At 43.2% G+C, this 21,048-nt stretch overlaps 1 protein-coding gene across 4 annotated transcripts in view; it reads left to right on the plus strand.

Annotated features, from left to right (window-relative positions):
* LOC137324798 (prominin-1-A-like) overlaps positions 1-21,048 on the plus strand; it is a 168,329-nt gene that overhangs the window by 106,973 nt on the left and 40,308 nt on the right. For all 4 annotated transcript variants that reach the window (XR_010963722.1, XR_010963723.1, XM_067989519.1 and 1 more), the window contains exons 9-14: positions 3,242-3,305; positions 4,143-4,302; positions 4,757-4,909; positions 5,074-5,197; positions 5,990-6,093; positions 10,060-10,141. Coding sequence is in view for 2 of the 4 variants with exons in the window: in XM_067989519.1 (XP_067845620.1) it covers positions 3,242-3,305; positions 4,143-4,302; positions 4,757-4,909; positions 5,074-5,197; positions 5,990-6,093; positions 10,060-10,141 (687 nt within the window). In the remaining 2 variants the exon portion in view is untranslated. The remainder of the gene's footprint in view (positions 1-3,241; positions 3,306-4,142; positions 4,303-4,756; positions 4,910-5,073; positions 5,198-5,989; positions 6,094-10,059; positions 10,142-21,048) is intronic.

The raw sequence follows: 21,048 nt of genomic DNA on the forward strand, positions 1-21,048 counted from the left end.
CAATCAGTACTCAACTCTTCCAATCAGATGCTTCCTCTCACCATCACACATGACCACTGTTGCAAGTCGCACACCCACAACTCACAGGTCGCACACACTGGCAGCTAGTTGACCATGACGGGCACATCACCCAAACATCCTGCGGGACACTCACCGACACATGTCCTGCTTTCTTGCAGAAGAACGCGGTGCATAACAGGAGGCAGCAAGTGGCAGTGGCATTTAGCCCATAGAGCACGTTCCGCCATTCACTGAGATCTGTGACCTAACTCCATATAGCCGCCTTAGCCCCATTACCCTTAATACCCTTGGTTAACAAAGATCTATCAATCTCAGGCTTAAAATTAACAATTGAGCTAGCATGAACCAAGGTTTGCGGAAGAGCGTTCCAAACTTCTATCACCCTTTGCACGTAGAAGCACTTCCTAACTTCACTCCTGCAAGTCCTGGCTCTAAATGTTAGGCTGTTTCCCTTAGTCCTAGTATTCAAGTATAGGAGATCTCCAAAAACAGGTACAAATGTCTCGGCAGCCAGAAGCAATAATCCAGCAACTAACTTGTAAATCCTGCATGGTCCGTTTAAATAGCGCTGGTGGGCGGGGTGGGGGGGGGACCTCTGGGCCGTCTGACATGTTCAGCTGGTCGTGGTTAAGACAGTATGTTGGCTGCAGCGTTATGTGCCAAAATGGTGTGTCGCTATTTAAATCAGCGTTGCACACTGATCCACGCAGATAACGAATGCCGGCATTCGTTATCTGCGCCTTACCAAGATGGTGTCCGGTGCACGTCACGCTAGAAGCATGCGCGTGCATTCCAGATGCCGTTTTGGGACCTAAGGAGGCTGTGTGGCGCCTGAAAAACGGGTGCTACACAGCCAAATTTCTAGCCCATTGTCTCTAAAAGTTTCCTTCAGACGTTAGGCTGACTGGCCTGTAATTGCCAGGATTCATGTGGTGCCTATTTTGCAACCAAAATTGATGTATTAAAGATGAATCTTGTATTCCAAAGATTATGTATTACCTGGGTGTGCTTTTTTTGGTTGTGAAGACGAATGACAATTTCTTCAGATGACTTTCAATTTGTTCAAGGGAATCTGCAATGGGTGAACTTAGAAACAGCCATGATTCATTTTGGTAGGAGGTGATACATTTTGATAGGAAGAATGAGAAGAGGCAATATAAACTAAAGGGTACAATTCTAAAGGGGGTGCAGGAACAGAGAGATCTGGGGGGATATGTACACAAGTCGTTGAAGGTGGCAGGGCAGGTTGAGAAACCCGTAAAAAAGCATACGGGATCCTGGGCTTTATAAATAGAGGCAAAGAGGACAAAAGCAAGGAAGTTATGTTGAACCTTTATAAAACATTGGTTTGGCCACAACTGGAGTATTGTGTCCAGTTCTGGGCACCACACTTTAGGAAGGATGTGAAGGCCTTAGAGTGGGTGCAGAAGAGATTTACTAGAATGGTTCCAGGGATGAGGGACCTCAGTTACATGGATAGACTGGAAAAGCTGGGATTGTTCTCCTTAGAGCAGAGAAGGTTGAGAGGAGATTTGATAGAGATTCAAAATCATTAAGGGTCTAGACAGAGTAGATAGAGAGAAATTGTTCTCACTGGTGGAACGGTCGCGCACCAGAGGGCACAGGTTTAACGTGATTGGCAAAAGAACCAAAGGCAACATGAGCAAAAACTTCTTTATGCAGCGAGTGGTTAGGATCTGGAATGCACTGCCTGAAAGGGTGGTGGAAGCAGGGTCAATTGTGGCTTTCAAAAAGGAATTAGATAAGTACCTGAAGGAGAAAAATTTGCAGGGAAAGAGTTGGGGAGTGGGACTAGCTGGATTGCTCTTGCAGAGAGCTGATGCAGGCTTGATGGGCCGAATGGCCTCCTTCCGTGCCATAACCGTTCTATGATTCTGTGATTGACAGAGGAAAAAGTTTGTGGAAAAATAGTGGAGGAGATTTTAAAGTAGTGGTAGCAAATCAGGGTTAGTGAGGGAGAGTTTGGATGACGTTGAAATTGACAGGTGCTCGAAGCTGAGATGCATGTCCTTGTGCTTGTGTAACATTATGTACGTGTAGCTGCATCTTGTGTGCTCAGACAAGTGCGGAATAGATCTGTGCTATGTTCGTTAACTCCTTCAAAAAAAATATGGATGATTTAAGAATGGAACTGAGGTCAGATGGAGTAATCAAATACTTTGCACAAGTGGATGGCAGAGCCTGATCATCCTTGGTTTTCCTTGTGACCAGTCACCTCCCTTGGTTGTGTAGAATCCATAACAGTAAATTACATCTGACATTTGGAAATAACAAATGTTATTTCTAGTTCAATACTTGGTTCTTTTATGTGTTTGTGTAATACTTGTGTATTTAAGATATGAATGCATATATGTGATCAGTATGCATGTCTGCATATGTGTAATTATCTGTTTATGCTTCTAGTGAATTTGAAAGTATTATGTTAATTTTAAAGCAGACATGCAGGTTTGTTTTAATGGTAATAATTGGAAGATAATATATTTTGTCTTGGATTTTGGTTGCTACATTTAGGTGGAAATTTAGTAAAAGTTGATGTGTGGAAATGTGACTTGAATAATTTCAGTAGATGGCTTGATTATTTAAAGTATACACTGGAAATTTACAGCTAAAATAGGGTTCAACTAATAATTTGAATGTATATAAATTATGCATACTTGGAATGAGGTTTTGAAAATGTACTGGGCTTTGTTTAAAAACTCATTAATTTTGAACTTGAATTAATTTTAAAGTATTTTTTTCAAAAGTTCTTGTAGGGTATCAGTACACTTAATGTCTCAATACCTGCAGTATGCAAGAATTATTAGTTGAAGGATATCGAACAAATCTTCTGTCCCCTCCCCTACACATACACAGTGGAAAATTGGATTGAGATTTACCATGCATGTTTGGGGTTTTATATGGAATGGCTAAATTTTCTTGCCATGGACTGCCATACCCCCTCCCCAGCTGAAAGATAATTGATTGTTAACGAGGCTATGTCTGTATATATCAGTACTGTGGGTGCAACAATGATTGAAGTCAAATTAATTCTTGCTTGCTCACTGGGTTTAAAAAAAATTCTCATTTCCTCCCTGGATTTTTTTTTTACCAATTATGTTAAATTATATCATTTTTTGCTGGTGCTTCTGAGAACATAATAAAAATAGCTATTTGCACTGTTGGTTCACACGTTAAAATTTGGTTATTTATGTAATTCTAGGGATATTCAGCGTTTAATAATACTCCAGAAGTGGTTCAAAAGGAAACCAAGTCCATTTCATCAGGTACAGCTATAGCAAAATTTAATTCTCTGCAATTTGATTTTGTGCATTAATTTGTCTTTTGCTTAAATAAACAATGAGTGGTAACATTCAGTAGCTTAACTGATAGTTTACTGGAAGAGAAATTTGTGGAACATACGAGTGCAAAAGAGCATTGGCTTAGAACGATTTTTCAATTAATTTGTATTAAACTTTTTTCTGGTGTATTTCTCTTGTTTATGGCAGCTTCATTTCATTTTTGCAGCACTTCCTCGTGAGTTTAAGCAAAACCTAAGCACAGTTTGTAAAATCTGTGACATACTGCGCATTTTTGTGTGTTTGCCTGTGATGCGCCATTTTCTAATTCCAAAGCAATCTGTTTGCAGAAGCTGCACTAAATGTCTTTTTTTAAAAAAAAGTTCAGTGTCATGAACTATGTTTCTGGAAAACTGATGAATTCACATGAATTTTAACATGTTAGCCTCTGCTCATTTGTGATGGAAAACAGAACGATTAAACTGTGGGTGCATTGAATAAACCACTTTTACTATGTGGAAATTTTAAACTCATGACCAATTCGATAGAAGCCTTACGTAAACACCCATTTACATTGTCTCGTGGTGTTGGTAAATACTGTATTCTCTTGAGTCTTCTGTACACTTTTTCAGTTGCGGTGTTTCAATGAAAGTGTATATTTGTATATGGCAATAAAAGGATGTGCCCTCCATGCCATGGTGCATAGTGCATTTCCATGAGCGTGTTCCATCTGTTTCAGTCAGCAGTTGTAATGATAGAATGGTACAGTTAATGGAGTGCGCACATGTATCTGTGCAGATTTATATTATTTGCCCTTTGTTTCAGATGTAAAGAGTATACTCAATCAAGTTGGAGAGAACATTTCAAGTTTTCGTAAGAAGGCTGTTATTGATGATATAGTCAATATTTCTGCTGCATATCTCAATCAGGGTCAGAGATACTTTCACGAGTATCTTCCACATTTGGAAAAGTACGATTTCTACAGGTAGGTTTTTTTTCTCAAGCTTACCTTCAACACAACAGTTCCAACACAACAGTATTAACACATCCATTATAAGATTCCAACATTGACATTTTTTAAAAAAGCTTAAACATAATTATTTGCAAAATGTTTAGCACATTATTTTAATAATTCAATATCTCTTAAACCTAGCTTGTATGTTTCCAGATGTATTTGCTGCTCACATGAGGGAGGAATCAAGTGTCATATTCATTGTTACCACATCTCGAGGTTTCAGATAAAACAAAGTAACGAAGGAACTGTGTGCCTTAAATTTGTTTACAGTCCCATTGAATGACTTGTACCATTCTATGCAAGTTTTAAAATCATACGTGGTCTTAATTTCCATTTTGTTGAGTTTTAAGCATCTGACATGAGAAGCATGCTTCTCCAACTATTAAAAATAGAAGCGATCTCAGCGTGTGTGTCCTTTTTATAGATGGCTTGGCGGTGTTGCACTCTGCTGTTCAGTGGTACTTATCCTTGCTTTCAACTATCTTGGTTTACTTTGTGGATCCTGTGGCTTTGACAAGCATGCTTCTCCAACCACAAGAGGCTGTGTATCAAACACAGGAGGCAACCTTCTTATAGCGTAAGAATTCATTAATATTACAGCAAAATATTTAAAATACTTCAGTCCCATAGATCGACAAATGTATGTAATATGGAATTGTTGCCTTTTGGAGAAAAAACATGTTCATTATAATATTCATTTCAAAGTTTTAAAAACCTTTTCAAATCTGTGATTTCTTTTAGTGGAGTTGGGGTCAGCTTCATCTTCTCCTGGCTTTTGATGCTGGTAGTTTTGGCCACCTTCATTGCAGGAGGGAATGTGGAAAAACTCGCTTGTCAGTCTTTAAAAGACAACAGTTTATTTAAGGTAAAATAGAAGAGCTTTGTTGTCAACCAGAAATATGGATTTTTGTTTGATTGCATACTCCACTTTTGGTGTTTATTTTTGGCCAAATTTTGGGCCCTTTTGTTAGAAAAATATGTATTTGGGCGCTTAGGCCCTCAGCTCTGGAATTCCCTCCCTTAACCTCTCCGTCTCGCTACCTCTCTCTCCTCCTTTAAGACGTTCCTTAAAAGCTACCTCTTTGACTAAGCTTTTGGTCACCTGTCCTAATATCTCCTAATGTGGCTCGTGTCAAATTTTGTTCGATAATTGGTCCTGTGAAGTGCCTTGGGCATTTTATTACGTTAAAGATGCTGTATAAATGGAAATTGTTCTTAATATGAACCAAAATTTGGTATCAAATAGGATTCAGCATGACACGGGTTGGAGCCTTTGCAGCTATTGTTTGTTTAAAATATTAAAATATTACTGATATTGCCTCCTGTAAGCTTGAAACTCTCTTAGTGAGCCATTCTGAATTTTTACATTTTACAATAATTCACTGAAGAAAAATTCATCATGCAGAAAGCTGGAAATCTCTCAAAGAAACATGGAATTTTATGTGAAAAGGCTGTAGTAGTCTCAGCAGAAGTAGTAATTCCATTTTTATTCAATGTTTATGTTTATATTTCTAAAATGCAGTTTGAGAATTTTCAAGCTGGTATTGACTACAATCCCAAACTAAAAGGTTCGAATTACATGTGATGCCTGGAAAATCAAAATTTTTGTAGCTGAAGTATAATATTTGTCTAAATCTGTTACTTTTGTACCTTTAAGGTTCTGGATACCCCCTATTTGTTGAACTCACAGTGGAAAGATTTCCTTTCTGGGGCTCTGCTTTCCAAATCCAATACAAACCTCACTTTTCAGAGTGTTTACAGGTCAGATACAAATGCCTAGTGCTAAGTTTTAATGCTTGTTTTGGGGGGTTACTCCTTGCCGCCTTCTCTCTCAAAGGTAAACTCATGCTGGGGTAGGGATCCAGGTTTGCCAAGTGGCTGCTATTCACGTGTGAGCCTGGACGGCGTGTTTTAGCAGGCTATTCAACGGGAGCGATTTACAGTCATTCCCAATCCTGTCTTTGTGCAGTGCCGACATATGTAAGTAAGGAATCTTACAACACCAGGTTATAGTCCAACAAATTTATTTTAAAATCACAAGCTTTCGGAGATTATCTCCTTCGTCAGATGAATGAATGAAAAGGTTCTCAAATCGCATATCTTATACTATGTTGGGACAGCATCACACCAATCAAAAGGTGTCATTGTTATTCAAACAGGCCAGTCACGGAGAACAGCACGTCCCAGTACACTAGATATACATTGTGTCGATTACACAGGCAGGCAGAAAGAAACTCAAAATGGCAGAGAGAGAGAGAATTTTAAAAAACATATAATTTTTTTCCCCCTTTTTGCTGGTGGGGTTACGTGTAGCGTGACATGAACCCAAGATCCCGGTTGAGGCCGTCCTCATGGGTGCGGAACTTGGCTATCAACTTCTGCTCGACGATTTTGCGTTGTCGTGTGTCTCGAAGGCCGCCTTGGAGAACGCTTACCCGAAGATCGGTGGCTGAATGTCCTTGACTGCTAAAGTGTTCCCCGACTGGGAGGGAACCCTCCTGTCTGGCGATTGTTGCGCGGTGTCCGTTCATCCGTTGTCGCAGCGTCTGCATGGTCTCGCCAATGTACCATGCTCCGGGGCATCCTTTCCTGCAACGTATGAGGTAAACAACGTTGGCCGAGTCACAGGAGTATGAACCATGTACCTGGTGGGTGGTGTCCTCTCGTGTGATGGTGGTATCTGTGTCGATGATCTGGCATGTCTTGCAGAGGTTGCCGTGGCAGGGTTGTGTGGTGTCGTGGACGCTGTTCTCCTGAAAACTGGGTAACTTGCTGTGAACGATGGTCTGTTTGAGGTTGGGTGGCTGTTTAAAGGCGAGCAGTGGAGGCGTGGGGATGGCCTTAGCGAGGTGTTCGTCGTCATCGATGACGTGTTGAAGGCTGCGGAGAACATGGTGTAGTTTGTCCGCTCCGGGGAAGTACTGGACGACGAAGGGTACTCTGTTGGTTGCGTCCCGTGTTTGTCTTCTGAGGAGGTCTATGCGATTCTTCGCTGTGGCCCGTCGGAACTGTCGATCGGGATATGACGGGCCACAGCGAAGAATCGCATAGACCTCCTCAGAAGACAAACACGGGACGCAACCAACAGAGTACCCTTCGTCGTCCAGTACTTCCCCGGAGCGGACAAACTACACCATGTTCTCCGCAGCCTTCAACACGTCATCGATGACGACGAACACCTCGCTAAGGCCATCCCCACGCCTCCACTGCTCGCCTTTAAACAGCCACCCAACCTCAAACAGACCATCGTTCACAGCAAGTTACCCAGTTTTCAGGAGAACAGCGTCCACGACACCACACAACCCTGCCACGGCAACCTCTGCAAGACATGCCAGATCATCGACACAGATACCACCATCACACGAGAGGACACCACCCACCAGGTACATGGTTCATACTCCTGTGACTCGGCCAACGTTGTTTACCTCATACGTTGCAGGAAAGGATGCCCCGGAGCATGGTACATTGGCGAGACCATGCAGACGCTGCGACAACGGATGAACGGACACCGCGCAACAATCGCCAGACAGGAGGGTTCCCTCCCAGTCGGGGAACACTTTAGCAGTCAAGGACATTCAGCCACCGATCTTCGGGTAAGCGTTCTCCAAGGCGGCCTTCGAGACACACGACAACGCAAAATCGTCGAGCAGAAGTTGATAGCCAAGTTCCGCACCCATGAGGACGGCCTCAACCGGGATCTTGGGTTCATGTCACGCTACACGTAACCCCACCAGCAAAAAGGGGGAAAAAAATTATGTTTTTTAAAATTCTCTCTCTCTCTCTCTTTGCCATTTTGAGTTTCTTTCTGCCTGCCTGTGTAATCGACACAATGTATATCTAGTGTACTGGGACGTGCTGTTCTCCGTGACTGGCCTGTTTGAATAACAACGACACCTTTTGATTGGTGTGATGCTGTCCCAACATAGTATAAGATATGCGATTTGAGAACCTTTTCATTCATTCATCTGACGAAGGAGATAATCTCTGAAAGCTTGTGATTTTAAAATAAATTTGTTGGACTATAACCTGGTGTTGTAAGATTCCTTACATTTGTCCACCCCAGTCCATCACCGGCATCTCCACATCATACATATGTAAGGATCAGTCAGCAATGACCAGGAGTGGAACTTGATCGGTTTTCTTCTCCCACCCCTTCAAACCAAGTCTGGGGGATGCTGAAGCAATTGACTGTGCCTCGCATTGTCACCCCAGGATGACTGAACCAGGAAACTTCACGTGAAGGTGGTGATAGTCATTAATAGTGCCTTTGGCGCAGAGGGACACCACGTCTCCTATGTGAAGAAAACTTAACGTTTTCTCCGATATGTTCAGGGTACTGCAGCTCTTCAGGAGCTGCTTTCCTCCGCTTCACGGCATCTGATGCTACGAAGCCCCTTGGGGTTCCTATGTTGAAGGTATTAATAAATGAAAGTTGTTGTTGTTGGATGACATACTTGAGACTTGTTGGAAATTTAAAAAACTAATGTACCATGAGGGAAAATGGACAGTTTTTTACCAAATGTAAATATTTATCTGTAGCAGTATGAACTAATTTACCCCTCAGATAATGAAGCAGTCCATGTCTGCATGCAGCAAGACCTGGACAACATCCAGGCTTGGGCTGATAAGTGGCAAGTAACATTCGCGCCAGGCAATGACCATCTCCAACAAGAGAGAATCTCACCACCTCCCCTTGACATTGAACAGCATTACCATTGCCGAATCCCCCACCATCAACATCTTGGGGGTCACCATTAACCAGAAACTTAACTTAAACATAAATACTGTGGCTACAAGAGCAGGTCAGAGGCTGGGTATTCTGTGGCGAGTGACTCACCTGACTCCCCAAAGCCTTTCCACCATCTACAAGGCACAAGTCAGGAGTGTGATGGAATACTCTCCACTTGCCTGGATGAGTGCAGTTCCAACAACACTCAAGAAGCTCAACACCATCCAGGACAAAGCAGCCCGCTTGATTGGCACCCCATCCACCACCCTAAACACTCACTCCCTCCACCACCGGTGCACAGTGGCAGCAGTGTGTACCATCCACAGGATGCACTGCAGCAACTCGCCAAGGCTGCTTCGACAGCACCTCCCAAACCACGACCTCTACCACCTAGAAGGACAAGAGCAGCAGGCACATTGGAACAACACCACCTGCACGTTCCTCTCCAGGTCAGACACCATCCTGACTTGGAAATATATCACCGCTCCTTCATCGTTGCTGGGTCTAAATCCTGGCACTCCCTTCCTAACAGCACTGTGGGAGAACCTTCACCACACGGACTGCAGCGGTTCAAGAAGGCGGCTCACCTCCACCTTCACAAGGGCAATTTGGGATGGGCAATAAATACCTGCCTTGCCAGCAACGCCCACATCCCGTGAACGAATAAAAAAAAATTGTATCCAAGGGCTATGTTGGTGTATTTATAGTTGTTTTTTTTTTCACAAGGGGCTTTATTGAGGGGCTCTATCCCAAATGGTTTTTAATTTTATAGCTTTTTTTTAACGTATTCAAGTTTGTATGACAACACTGAAGTACTTTAGCACTCTTTTAAAATGGGATGGCATATTGGAGATGACCCAATGACCAAGAGCAGCAACATGCACCTTAACAATGATAACCATTAGCCAAACCACTCCAGAACCACTTTAGTGGGTTATATATAAAAAAGCACTTGGGGTGTGAGCATTAACTCAGTGTATTTTTTTTATTTCGTGCAGCAAATGCCACAAAAATGAAGGAATATATTCAGCTTTCCAGCTACAAAACTTATTCAACGCTATCGATCTAAATCTCAGTGCAGTAAGTAAAAACATTGGTGTTATCTCTGGGCAAAATGATATAAAGATGTTTCCTTTAGCAATACGTTCTTCAAAGTACATTTCAGGATGTTGAAAAGAGATAAGCTTTGGGGTTGCGGAGATGAAGGCATCAAAACCTTGTTTTTAATTTTTTGTTGCTTTTCGACATCGTGTCGTAATTTTTTTCATTGGTAAAATGGGGCATGGACTTTGTATAGAGCACAAGGTGGCCTAACACAAGGTGGCCTGTGTTAGCTCAGTGCTACTGTTGTTGGGGAGAGTTTAAACTAGAGTGGCAGGGGGATGGGAACCTGAGCGGGGAGTCAGAAGAGAGTAAAGTTGAGAGAAGCAAGAGAGGGGAGGACCCAGGGGAAAATTACAATACAAATAGTACAAATAGTTGTTCAAGAACAAGTGAAAGGGAAAAGCGTAGAGCAGCAGAAAGAAAGTGTACTTTAGGCACTACAGATAAAGTAAAAACTAGAAGGTGTAAAGCAATTAACCCAGCATCAAAGTTGAAGGTCAGGCTAGGGTGTGTGGCCCAACTAAGAGTTCTATATACAAACGCACGGAGTATAAGGAATAAATTAAATGAACTACAGGCACAAATTCAAATTGGAGGGTATGACATGATAGCTATTACTGAGACATGGCTGCAGGATGGTTAGGATTGGGAACTAAATACACCGGGTTATAAGGTCTACAGGAGAGATAGAGAAAATGGAAGAGGGAGAGGAGTAGCCTTAGTGATAAGAGATGAAATCACTTCAATGATAAAGGAGGATGTAACGAGGGGTAAGCAGCCAACAGAGACCTTATGAGTTGAATTGAGAAATAGGAAAGGATCGAAGACTATAGTGGGAGTTGTGTATAGGAGCCCTGGCAGCAGCTCTGAAGTGCTAGATTGTATAAATGCAGAGATTAGACAAGCGTGTAAGAAAGGCATAGTGGTCTTAATGGGGGACTTTAACCTTCACATAGATTGGGAAAAGCAGACTAGCAACTGTCAGAAAGGTAGTGAATTTCTTGAATGTGTCCGGGATAGTTTTCTGCAGCAGTATGTCCTAGAGGCAACAAGGGGGAAAGCCATACTAGATTCAGTAATGAGTAATGAACCAGATTTAGTTAACAGCTTGACTGTGCGTGAATATCTATCCAATAGCGATCACAACATGATAGAGTTCATGGTAGTGTTTGAAAGGGAAAAAAGTGAATCAGCTGCTAAGATTCTAGACTTGGGTACGGTCGACTTCAATGGGATGAGACAGAGACTGTCCGCAGTAAACAGGGCAAATCTGTTAATAGGTAAAACGACTGATGATCAGTGGGAAATTTTTTAAGAAACATTTAACGTGATACAGAATCAGTTTATTCCCCTGAGGGCCATGAACTCTACTTGCCAAAAAAAACAGCCATGGACAACTGAAGAGGTACGGGACAGTATAAGACTTAAGGAAAGGGCATACAAAAAGGCAAAAAATGGCACAGATCCTGGCGAATGGGAAAGATACAAAGATCAACAAAGGGTCACAAAACAGATAGTAAGAGCTACAAAAAGAGAGTATGAAAAGAAACTTGCAAGGGATATCAAAACCAATATGAAGAACTTTTATAGTTACGTTAGGAAAAAAGAGGGCGGTCAGGAGCAGTGTTGGCCCCTTAAAAACTGAAAGTGGGGATGTTGTCAATGACAATGGGGAACTGACGGACATGTTGAATAATTATTTTGCGTCAGTATTTACAGTAGAAAAAGAGGATAGCATGCCGGAAGTCCCAAGAAAACTAATATTGAATCAGAGACAGGGACTCAATAAAATTAACATAAGTAAAACAACAGAAATGAAGAAAATAATAGCACTAAAGAGTGACAAATCCCCAGGACCAGATGGTTTCCATCCCAAGGTTTTAAAGGAAGTAGGTGAGCACATTGCAGATGCCCTAACTATAATCTTTCAAAGTTCTCTAGATTCAGGAACTGTCCCTCTGGATTGGAAAATTGTACATGTCACTCTGCTTTTTAAGAAAGGAGAGGGAAACCAGGGAATTATAGACCAGTTAGCCTAACATCTGTTGTGGGGAAAATGCTGGAGTCTATAATTAAGGATAGGGTGACTGAACACCTCGAGAATTTTCAGTTAATCAGAGAGAGCCAGCATGGATTTGTGAAAGGTAGGTCGTGCCTGACAAACCTGATAGAATTTTTTGAAGAGGTTGCTAAAGTAATGGACAGGGGAATGTCAATGGATGTTATTTATATGGACTTCCAGAAGGCATTTGATAAGGTCCCACATAAGAGACTGTGAGCTAAGATAGAAGCCCATGGAATCGAGGGAAAAGTACGGACTTGGTTAGGAAGTTGGCTGAGCAAAAGGCGACAGAGAGTAGGGGTAAAGGGTAGGTACTCACATTGGCGGTATGTGACTAGTGGAGTCCGCAGGGATCTGTCTTGGGGCCTCAATTATTCACAATATTTATTAACGACTTAGGTGAAGGCAAAGAAAGTTTCATATCTAAGTTTGCCAATGACACAAAGATTGGTGGCATTGTAAGCAGTGTAGATGAAAACATAAAAGTACAAAGGGATATTGATAGATTAGGTGAATGGGCAAAACTGTGGCAAATGGAATTCAATGTAGACAAATGTGAGGTCATCCACTTTGGATCAAAAAAGGATAGAACAGGGTACTTTCTAAATGGTAAAAAGTTTAAAAACAGTGGATGTCCAAAGGGACTTTGGGGTTCAGGTACATTGATCATTGAAGTGTCATGAACTGGTGCAGAAAATAATCAGTAAGGCTAATGGAATGCTGGCCTTTATATCTAGAGGACTAGAGTACAAGGGGGCAGAAGTTATGCTGCAGCTATACAAAACCCTGGTTAGACCGCCTCTGGAGTACTGTGAGCAGTTCTGGGCACTGCACCTTTGGAACGACATATTGGCCTTGGAGGGAGTGCAGCGTAGGTTTACTAGAATGATACCCGGATGTCAAGGATTAAGTTCCGAGGAGAGATTACACAAATTGGGGTTATGTTCTCTAGAGTTTCGAAGGTTAAGGGGTGATCTGATCGAAGTTTATAAGATATTAAGGGGAACGGATAGGGTGGATAGAGAGAAACTATTTCCGCTGGTTGGGGATTCTAGGAGTAGGGGGCACAGTCAAAAAATTAGAGCCAGACCTTTCAGGAGTGGGATTAGAAAACATTTCTACAGACAAAGGGTGGTAGAAGTTTGGAACTCTCTTCCACCAATGGCAATTGATACTAGCTCAATTGCTAAATTTAAATCTGAGATAGATAGCTTTTTGGCAACCAAAGGTATTAACGGATATGGGCCAAAGGCAGGTATATGGAGTTAGATCACAGATCAGCCATGATCTTATCAAATGGCGGAGCACGCTCGAGGGGCTGAATGGCCTACTCCTGTTCCTATGTTCCTAGTTGAGAAAATGTTATCTAAAGTGTGAAACACCTTTATTGTTGAAGGCATTTTTACCTCTTGGGTTTTCTTCTTTCACACTCCACTTTGGTTAAATACTGCTGTGATGCCAACTGATAGTTGGTGCATAATAACAGCTACGGACAGATTTCCCGTTATTTAAATATTCTTCGGCCTTCCAGAAAGGAAGTGACAGACATTAATTCAGCAACCTGCTACAGCAGAACACTGGAGTTTACTGGATACAGCAAAGGCTATGGGCCAGACAACATTCCGGCTGTAGTGCTGAAGACTTGTGCTCCAGAACTAGCAGCGCCTCTAGCCAAACTGTTCCAGTACAGCGACAACACTGGCATCTACCCCACAATGTGGAAAATTGCCCAGGTATGTCCTGTCCACAAAAAGCAGGACAAATCCAATCCGGCCAGTTACTGCCCCATCAGTCTACTCTCAATCATAGCAAAGTGATGGAAAATGTCATCGACAGTGCTATCAAGCGGCACTTAGTCACCAATAACCTGCTGACCGATGCTCATTTTGGGTTCCGCCAGGACCACTCGGCTCCAGACTTCATTACAGCCGTAAGACCATAAGAGATAGGAGCAGGAGTAGGCCATTCGGCCCCTCGAGCCTGCTCCGCCATTTAATGAGATCATGGCTGATCTGATTTTTATCTCAACTCCACTTTCCTGCCCTTTCCCCATATCCTTTGACTCCCTTGCTGATCAAAAATTTGTCTAACTCAGCCTTGAATGTATTCAATGACTCAGCCTCCACAGCTTTTTGGGGTAAAGAATTCCAAAGATTCACGACCCTCGGAGAAGAAATTCCTCCTCATTTCTGTCTTGAGCGGGCGACCCCTTATTCTGAGACTATGCCCCCTAGTTTTATATTACCCCATGAGGGTTAACATCCTCTCAGCATCTACCCTATCTAGTCCCCTCAGAATCTTGTATGTTTGAATAAACTTCTAAACTTCAATGTTCAATCTTTCCTCATAAGACAACCCTTCCATACTCGGAATCAACCTAATGAACCTTCTCTGAACTGCCTCCAATGCAAGTATGTCCTTCCTTAAATAAGGACACCAGAACTGTATGCAGTACTCCAGGTGTGGTCTCACCAGCGCCCTGTACAGTTGTAGCATGACTTCCCTGCTTTTATACTCCATTCCCCTAGAAATAAAGGCCAGTATTCCATTTGCCTTCCGGATTACCTGCTGCACCTGTATGTTGACTTTTTGTGTTTCATGTACGAGGACACCCAGATCCCTCTGTACCGCAGCATTTGTAGTATTTCTCCAGTCAAATAATATATTTTTAACTTTTTTATTTTTCCTCCCAAAGTGAATGACTTCACATTTTCCCACATTATATTCCATCTGCCAAATTTTTGCCCATTTGCTTAACCTGTCAGTATCCCTTTGCAGACACTTTGTGTCCTGCTCGCAACTTGCTTTTCCACCTATCTTTGTATCATCAGCAAATTTGGCCACAAGACACTCTGTTCCTTCATCCAAGTCATTGATCTATATTGTAAATAGTTGAGGCCTCAGCACTGATCCCTGCGGCACCTCACCAGTTACAGATTGCCATTTTGAAAATGACCCTTTTATCCCAACTTTGTTTTCTGTTAGCCAATCCTCTATCCATGCCAGTATATTATCCACCAACACCATGAGCTCTTGTGCAGTAATCTTTTATGTGGCACCTTATCGAATGCCTTTTGGAAATCCAAATCTGCTGCATCCATTGGTTCCCCTTTATCCACCCTGCCCGTTACTTCCTCAAAGAACTCTTAATAAGTTTGTCAGACATGATTTCCCCTTCATAAAACCATGTTGACTCTCCTTGATTGTATCATGAGTCTCCAAATGTCCTGCTACTACTTCCTTAATAATGGATTCTAGCATTTTCCCAATGACAGATGTTAGGCGAACTGATCCATAGTTACCTGCTTTCTGTCTCACTCCCTTCTTGAATAGGGGTGTTAAGTTTGCGGTTTTCCAGTCTGTTGGAACCTTTCCAGAATCTAGTGAATTCTGGAAGATTACGACCAATGCATCCACTATCTCTGTAGCCACTTCCTTTAAGACCCTCGGATGCAAGCCATCAGGTCCAGGGGACTTGTCAGCCTTTAGACCCATTAGTTTACCTAGTACTTTTCTCGAGTGATAGTGATTGTTTTTAGTTCCTCCCTCCGCTTTGTCCCTTGATTTTCTACTATTATTGGTATGTTATTAGTGTCTTCTACTGTGAAGACAGATACAAAATATCTATTCAATTCCTCTGCCCCTTCCTTGTTTTCCATTATTACTTCCCCAGTCTCATCCTCTCAGGGACCAATATTTACTTTAGCTACCCTCTTACTTTTTATATACTTGTAGAAGCTTTTACTGTCATTACTGTCAGTTTTTATATTTCTTGCTAGTTTACTCTCATAATTTATTGTCTGCCTCTTTATTATTCTTTTAGTCATCCTTTGCTGGTTTTTAAAGTTTTCCCAATCTTTGGGCTTACCAGTAATCTTTGCCATGTTGTATGCTTTTTCTTTTAACATGATACCATTCTTGACTTCCTTCGTTAGCCATGGTTGGTTCACCCCTTTTGTGGAGTCTTTCCTCCTCACAGGGATTTATTTTTGTTGCGAATCATAAAATATCTTTTTAAATGTTTGCCGCTGCTTATCCACCATCATATCATCAGATCTGTTTACCCAGTCCACTTTAGCCAATTCCGCCCTCATTTCTTTATAATTGCCCTTATTTAAGTTTAATACAGTAGTTTCAGACCTTAGAATTTCACATCCAGTTTGAGAGCGAGGATCTATCATGTTATGATCACTGCTTCCCAATGGATCCTTTACTTTGAGATCATTAATTAATCCTGTTTTGTTACCCATTACTAGATCCAAAATGGCCTGTTCCCTGGTTGGTTCCCTGACATATTGGTCTAAGAACCAGTCCTGAATACACTCCATGAACTCCTCCTCAGGGCTATTTTTGCCAATTTGATTTGTCCAATCTATGTGAAAGTTAAAATCGCCCATGATGATTGCTTTATCTTTTTTACAAGCCCCCCTTATTTCCTGATTTATATTTTGCCCTACAATGTAGCTACTGTTGGTGGGCCTATCTACTACTCCCACCAGTGATTTCTTTCCCTTGCTATTTCTTACCTCCACCCATATTGATTCAACGTCTTGATCTTCTGAGCTGAGATCATTTCTCACCATTATACCATTTTCATCCTTCATTAATAGAGCTACCCCACCACCTTTACCTATTTTCCTATCCTTCTGAAATGTTAAATAACCCTGAATATTTAGCTCCCAACCTTGGTCACCTTGCAACCACATCTCTGGAATGGCCACAAGATCATACCTATTTGTGCCGTCAATTCATCCATCTTATTACAAATGCTGCGCGCATTCAGATAAAGTGCCTTTAATTTTGTCTTTTTACCATTCTTTCCTCCCCGGCCCCATTTGCTCGTGCACGCTTATGTTTGTACGCTCTGTCCCTTCCTGACCCACTCTGTTTATCATTACCCCCATCACTTTCCTGTACTATTTCCTTGTCTTTTCTCTTTATCAATCTAAACTCCACCCCACCTGAGTCCTCCACCCCTCCCCTCCATGGTCCAAACATGGACAAAAGAGCTGAATTCCAGAGGTGAGGTGAGAGTGACTGCCCTTGACATCAAGGCAGCATTTGACTGAGTGTGGCACCAAGGAGCCCTAATAAAGTGAAGTCAATGGGAATCAGTGGGAAAACTCTCCAGTGGCTGGAGTCATACCTAGCACAAAGGAAGATGGTAGTGGTTGTTGGAGGCAAGTCATTTCAGCCCCAGTACATTGCTGCAGGAGTTCCTCAGGGCAGTGTCCTAGGCCCAACCATCTTCAGCTGCTTCATCAATGACCTTCCCTCCATCATAAGGTCAGAAATGAGGATCTTCACTGATGATTGCGCAGTGTTCAGTTCCACTCGCAATCCCTCAGGTAATAAAGTAGTCCGTGCCTGCATGCAGCAAGACCTGGACAACATCCAGGCTTGGGCTCATAAGTGGCAAGTAACATTCGCGCCAGACAAGTGCCAGGTTATGACCATCTCCAACAAGAGAGAGTCTAACCACCTCCCCTTGACATTCAACGGGATTATCATCGCCGAATCCCCCACCATCAACATCCTGGGGGCCAACATGACCAGAAACTTAACCGGACCAGCCATATAAATACTGTGGCTGCAAGAGCAGGTCAGAGGCTGGGTATTCTGCGGCGAGTGACTCGCCTGACTCCCCAAAGCCTTTCACCACCTGCAAGGCACGAGTCAGGAGTGTGATGGAATACTCTCCACTTGCCTGGATGAGTGCAGCTCCAACAACACTAAAGAAGCTCAACACCATCCAGGACAAAGCAGCCCGCTTGATTGGCACCCCATCCACCACCCAAAACATTCACTCCCTTCACCACTGGTGCACCATGGCTGCAGTGTGTACCATTCACAGGATGCAATGCAGCAACTCGCCAAGTGTTCTTCGACAGCACCTCCCAAACTCGTGACCTCTACCACCTAGAAGGACAAGGGCAGCAGGCACATGGGAACAACACCACCTGCATGTTTCCCTCCAAGTCACACACCATCCCGACTTGGAAATATATCGCCGTTCCTTCATTGTTGCTGGATCAAAATCCTGGCACTCCCTACCTAACAGCACTGTGGGAGAACCTTCACCACACGGACTGCAGCGGTTCAAGAAGGCGGCTCACCATCACCTTCTCAAGGGCAATTAGGGATGGGCAATGAATGCCGGCCTTGCCAGCGACGCCCACATCCCATGAACGAATAAAAAAAAAAGTGGAGGATCGCAAGCATTTAACTTGTGTTGATCTACCACTGCAGCACTTGCGGCGAGAAACACTTTTTCACAACTGAAATGTTGACTCGAGCAGTGTAGTTTTTAAGTTTGTTTTCCTGTCTATATCTGGAAAAAGGGGGTGAGGGTGAATAAATACTTTGTATAGTTTGCCTAAGGAACTGTTTTTAAAGTGAGTATTTTATGAAACAGGCCTTTTCTTAATTGTTTTGTCTACCCTTCACTCTGCATTTACTTAAGGGTTACATTGACTACAAGAATAAGCTTCAGGTTTAGGCGCTTGGTGACATAAGCTGTGTTCCTGTCAACATAATGAAACTCGCTTTTCAATTTCAAAATGCCCAATTGAATTGTTGGAACTCATTTTGACCATTTGATTACATACTTTTAAATTAGGATTCGTAAGAGGTATTTGGACCTCAATGTTAACTCCAGATTTTGGACAGTGAGTGGTGAGGTGAGTTAGAAACTGTCCCGCTGCACCAGAAAACAGGCCTGCGGTATTTTAACTTCCAGGCCTCAATATCATCTCATGGGCCTGATTTACTGACAAAATAGGAAACCCACCTACTTTGGCAGCACAATTTTAGGCAGGCCAGCCAGAGGCCTATTTAAAGCGGGAATGCACCTATTAAAGCCAGGTTGCATTCCCTATTGGAAGATTTCGCTTTAGAGTGTTGAAGGAAGAAACCGTATCGACTTGAGTCTCAGACAAGCCCCTAGCTTCTCTGAAGCCTCCCTGGAGGTCCTACTGGAAGATGTCAAGATGAGGAGGGGAGTTTTCTTTCCAGACAGTGAGGGGAGGATCCCAAAACATCAATTGCACCAGCCATGAAGAGACATTGCTGAGATTGTCAGCTCCAGGAGCATCACCCCAGGACCTGGATCCGTACAGGAAGCGCTTCAGTGGCCACAAAAAGTAGTAAGGGTGAGTACAGCTCTCCACTTCTCTCAAGAACACATGGCAGTAGTCCTTTCCATCCTCCCCCAGGACTCTGAACAATTCCCTCTCCTCCCTTCATCACACCTTTCAGCACCCAGCACAGGGGCACACCCCCCATACCACCCCTCATTCTTATCACAGACACACACTCACCTCTTCCATGCTCTTCTCACAGCAACCTCTTGCAGAATTCTATTCTCACTTGATAGACTTTGCAGAATCACCAACTTCTCTCATGGCTCCTCTTCACTTCACACTCCAGACACATTTTTTCGCGTTCAGCACCTCCCCCATCCAGCTAGCTTCTTGTTGCTTGTTTCTTCTCCCTCTCAGCATGCGCACAACAAGCAGAAGCCCCACACATGTTCCCCTCTCCCTTGTAGGGGACACTCACTAACTTTCGCCCTCTCTTTCTGCAGGACGAAACGGCACGCAGCAGAAGGGAGAGGAGTAAGACCCAGGGGGAGGACCAGCCAACATCGCGAACCTCTCCAATGGAGAGCAGCAAGTGCTGCAATCAGCAGCCCCTGCAGAGCTCTCAGAATAGGAGATTTCAAGACTGGGCATTCTCTGAATAGGGTCTCTATTACTTGCACCCCTTCATGAACCTCATAATAATGCTCAATCGGGCATCTTGACTACATTAATCTGCATGTGATGCCGGTTCTCTGCTACTGTCCAGCCTCTCAGTGCCATTCTATCTCTTAGCCCTTTTCTCTTGCCTGTAGATCCTTCTTAGAAGACACAGCCCATTGAAGAAGGCACCTTAGAGGAGGAGAATCCTTCAGAAAAAGGCAGTCATGTACTTCCAAGTGCGGACAGAGACTTGCACCCGGCCTGGGTTAGAGAGTGAGTTAGAGGGACCTACATGTGGTGAAGCACCCAGTACTAGTGAACAGTGGCAGGGACAGCCCAGGAAACAGCTTTCTGGAGGATGAGGTCATCTCCCACCTCTGCTGAGGAGTACAGAGAAGTGGACTTCACACACCCTGCAATGAGAAGAAAACTGCTTGCTTCACACGTATCAGATATAGGAAGGCCTGCCAAGGAGTTTCACCACCATAGCTGAAAGAGTGGAGGAGTCTGCTTCCAGCCTGTATGATGTCATCTTGCATGGCACCAGCACTCTGCAGTCTACATTGGAAAGTGTATCCACCTCCAAGGATGCTGCAGTCGGGCCCTCACAACAGGAGTCAATGTTCACATCCTTTGCAGCTTTGGTGGAAGCTCAGACAGCTGCCATGCAGACTGTGGGCTCCACCATGGAGAAACAAGCGTGCACCTTGGACAGAATGGAGAACCGAATAGATAGGGGCTTTCAAGGAGTCACTTATCTTCTGTAGTCTGTTCCGTCAGCTGCTCCCTGGCCCCTCTAGCTGCAATGCATTGTGCTGTCTCTCCTTCTTGTGGTTCTTTGTCGCCTTCATCCAATTCTTCCTCATCTGACAACGCCTCTTGTTACTGTGCTCCTTCAACTCCAATCATCTTTGCATTACCAGGTTGCATAGAATGCAACAAACTACAATGAAGCGACTCACTTTGTCTGGGCTATATTGTCGGGAGCCCCCAGAGCAATCAAGACGTAAGAATCTTTGCTTCAACATGCCAATTCTATGCCCTTTGTTGTTCCTGGTGATCCTATGGCTCTGATTGTA

Source organism: Heptranchias perlo, chromosome 1 (genome assembly GCF_035084215.1).
Source record: "Heptranchias perlo isolate sHepPer1 chromosome 1, sHepPer1.hap1, whole genome shotgun sequence".
Classification (NCBI taxonomy): Eukaryota; Metazoa; Chordata; class Chondrichthyes; order Hexanchiformes; family Hexanchidae; genus Heptranchias; species Heptranchias perlo.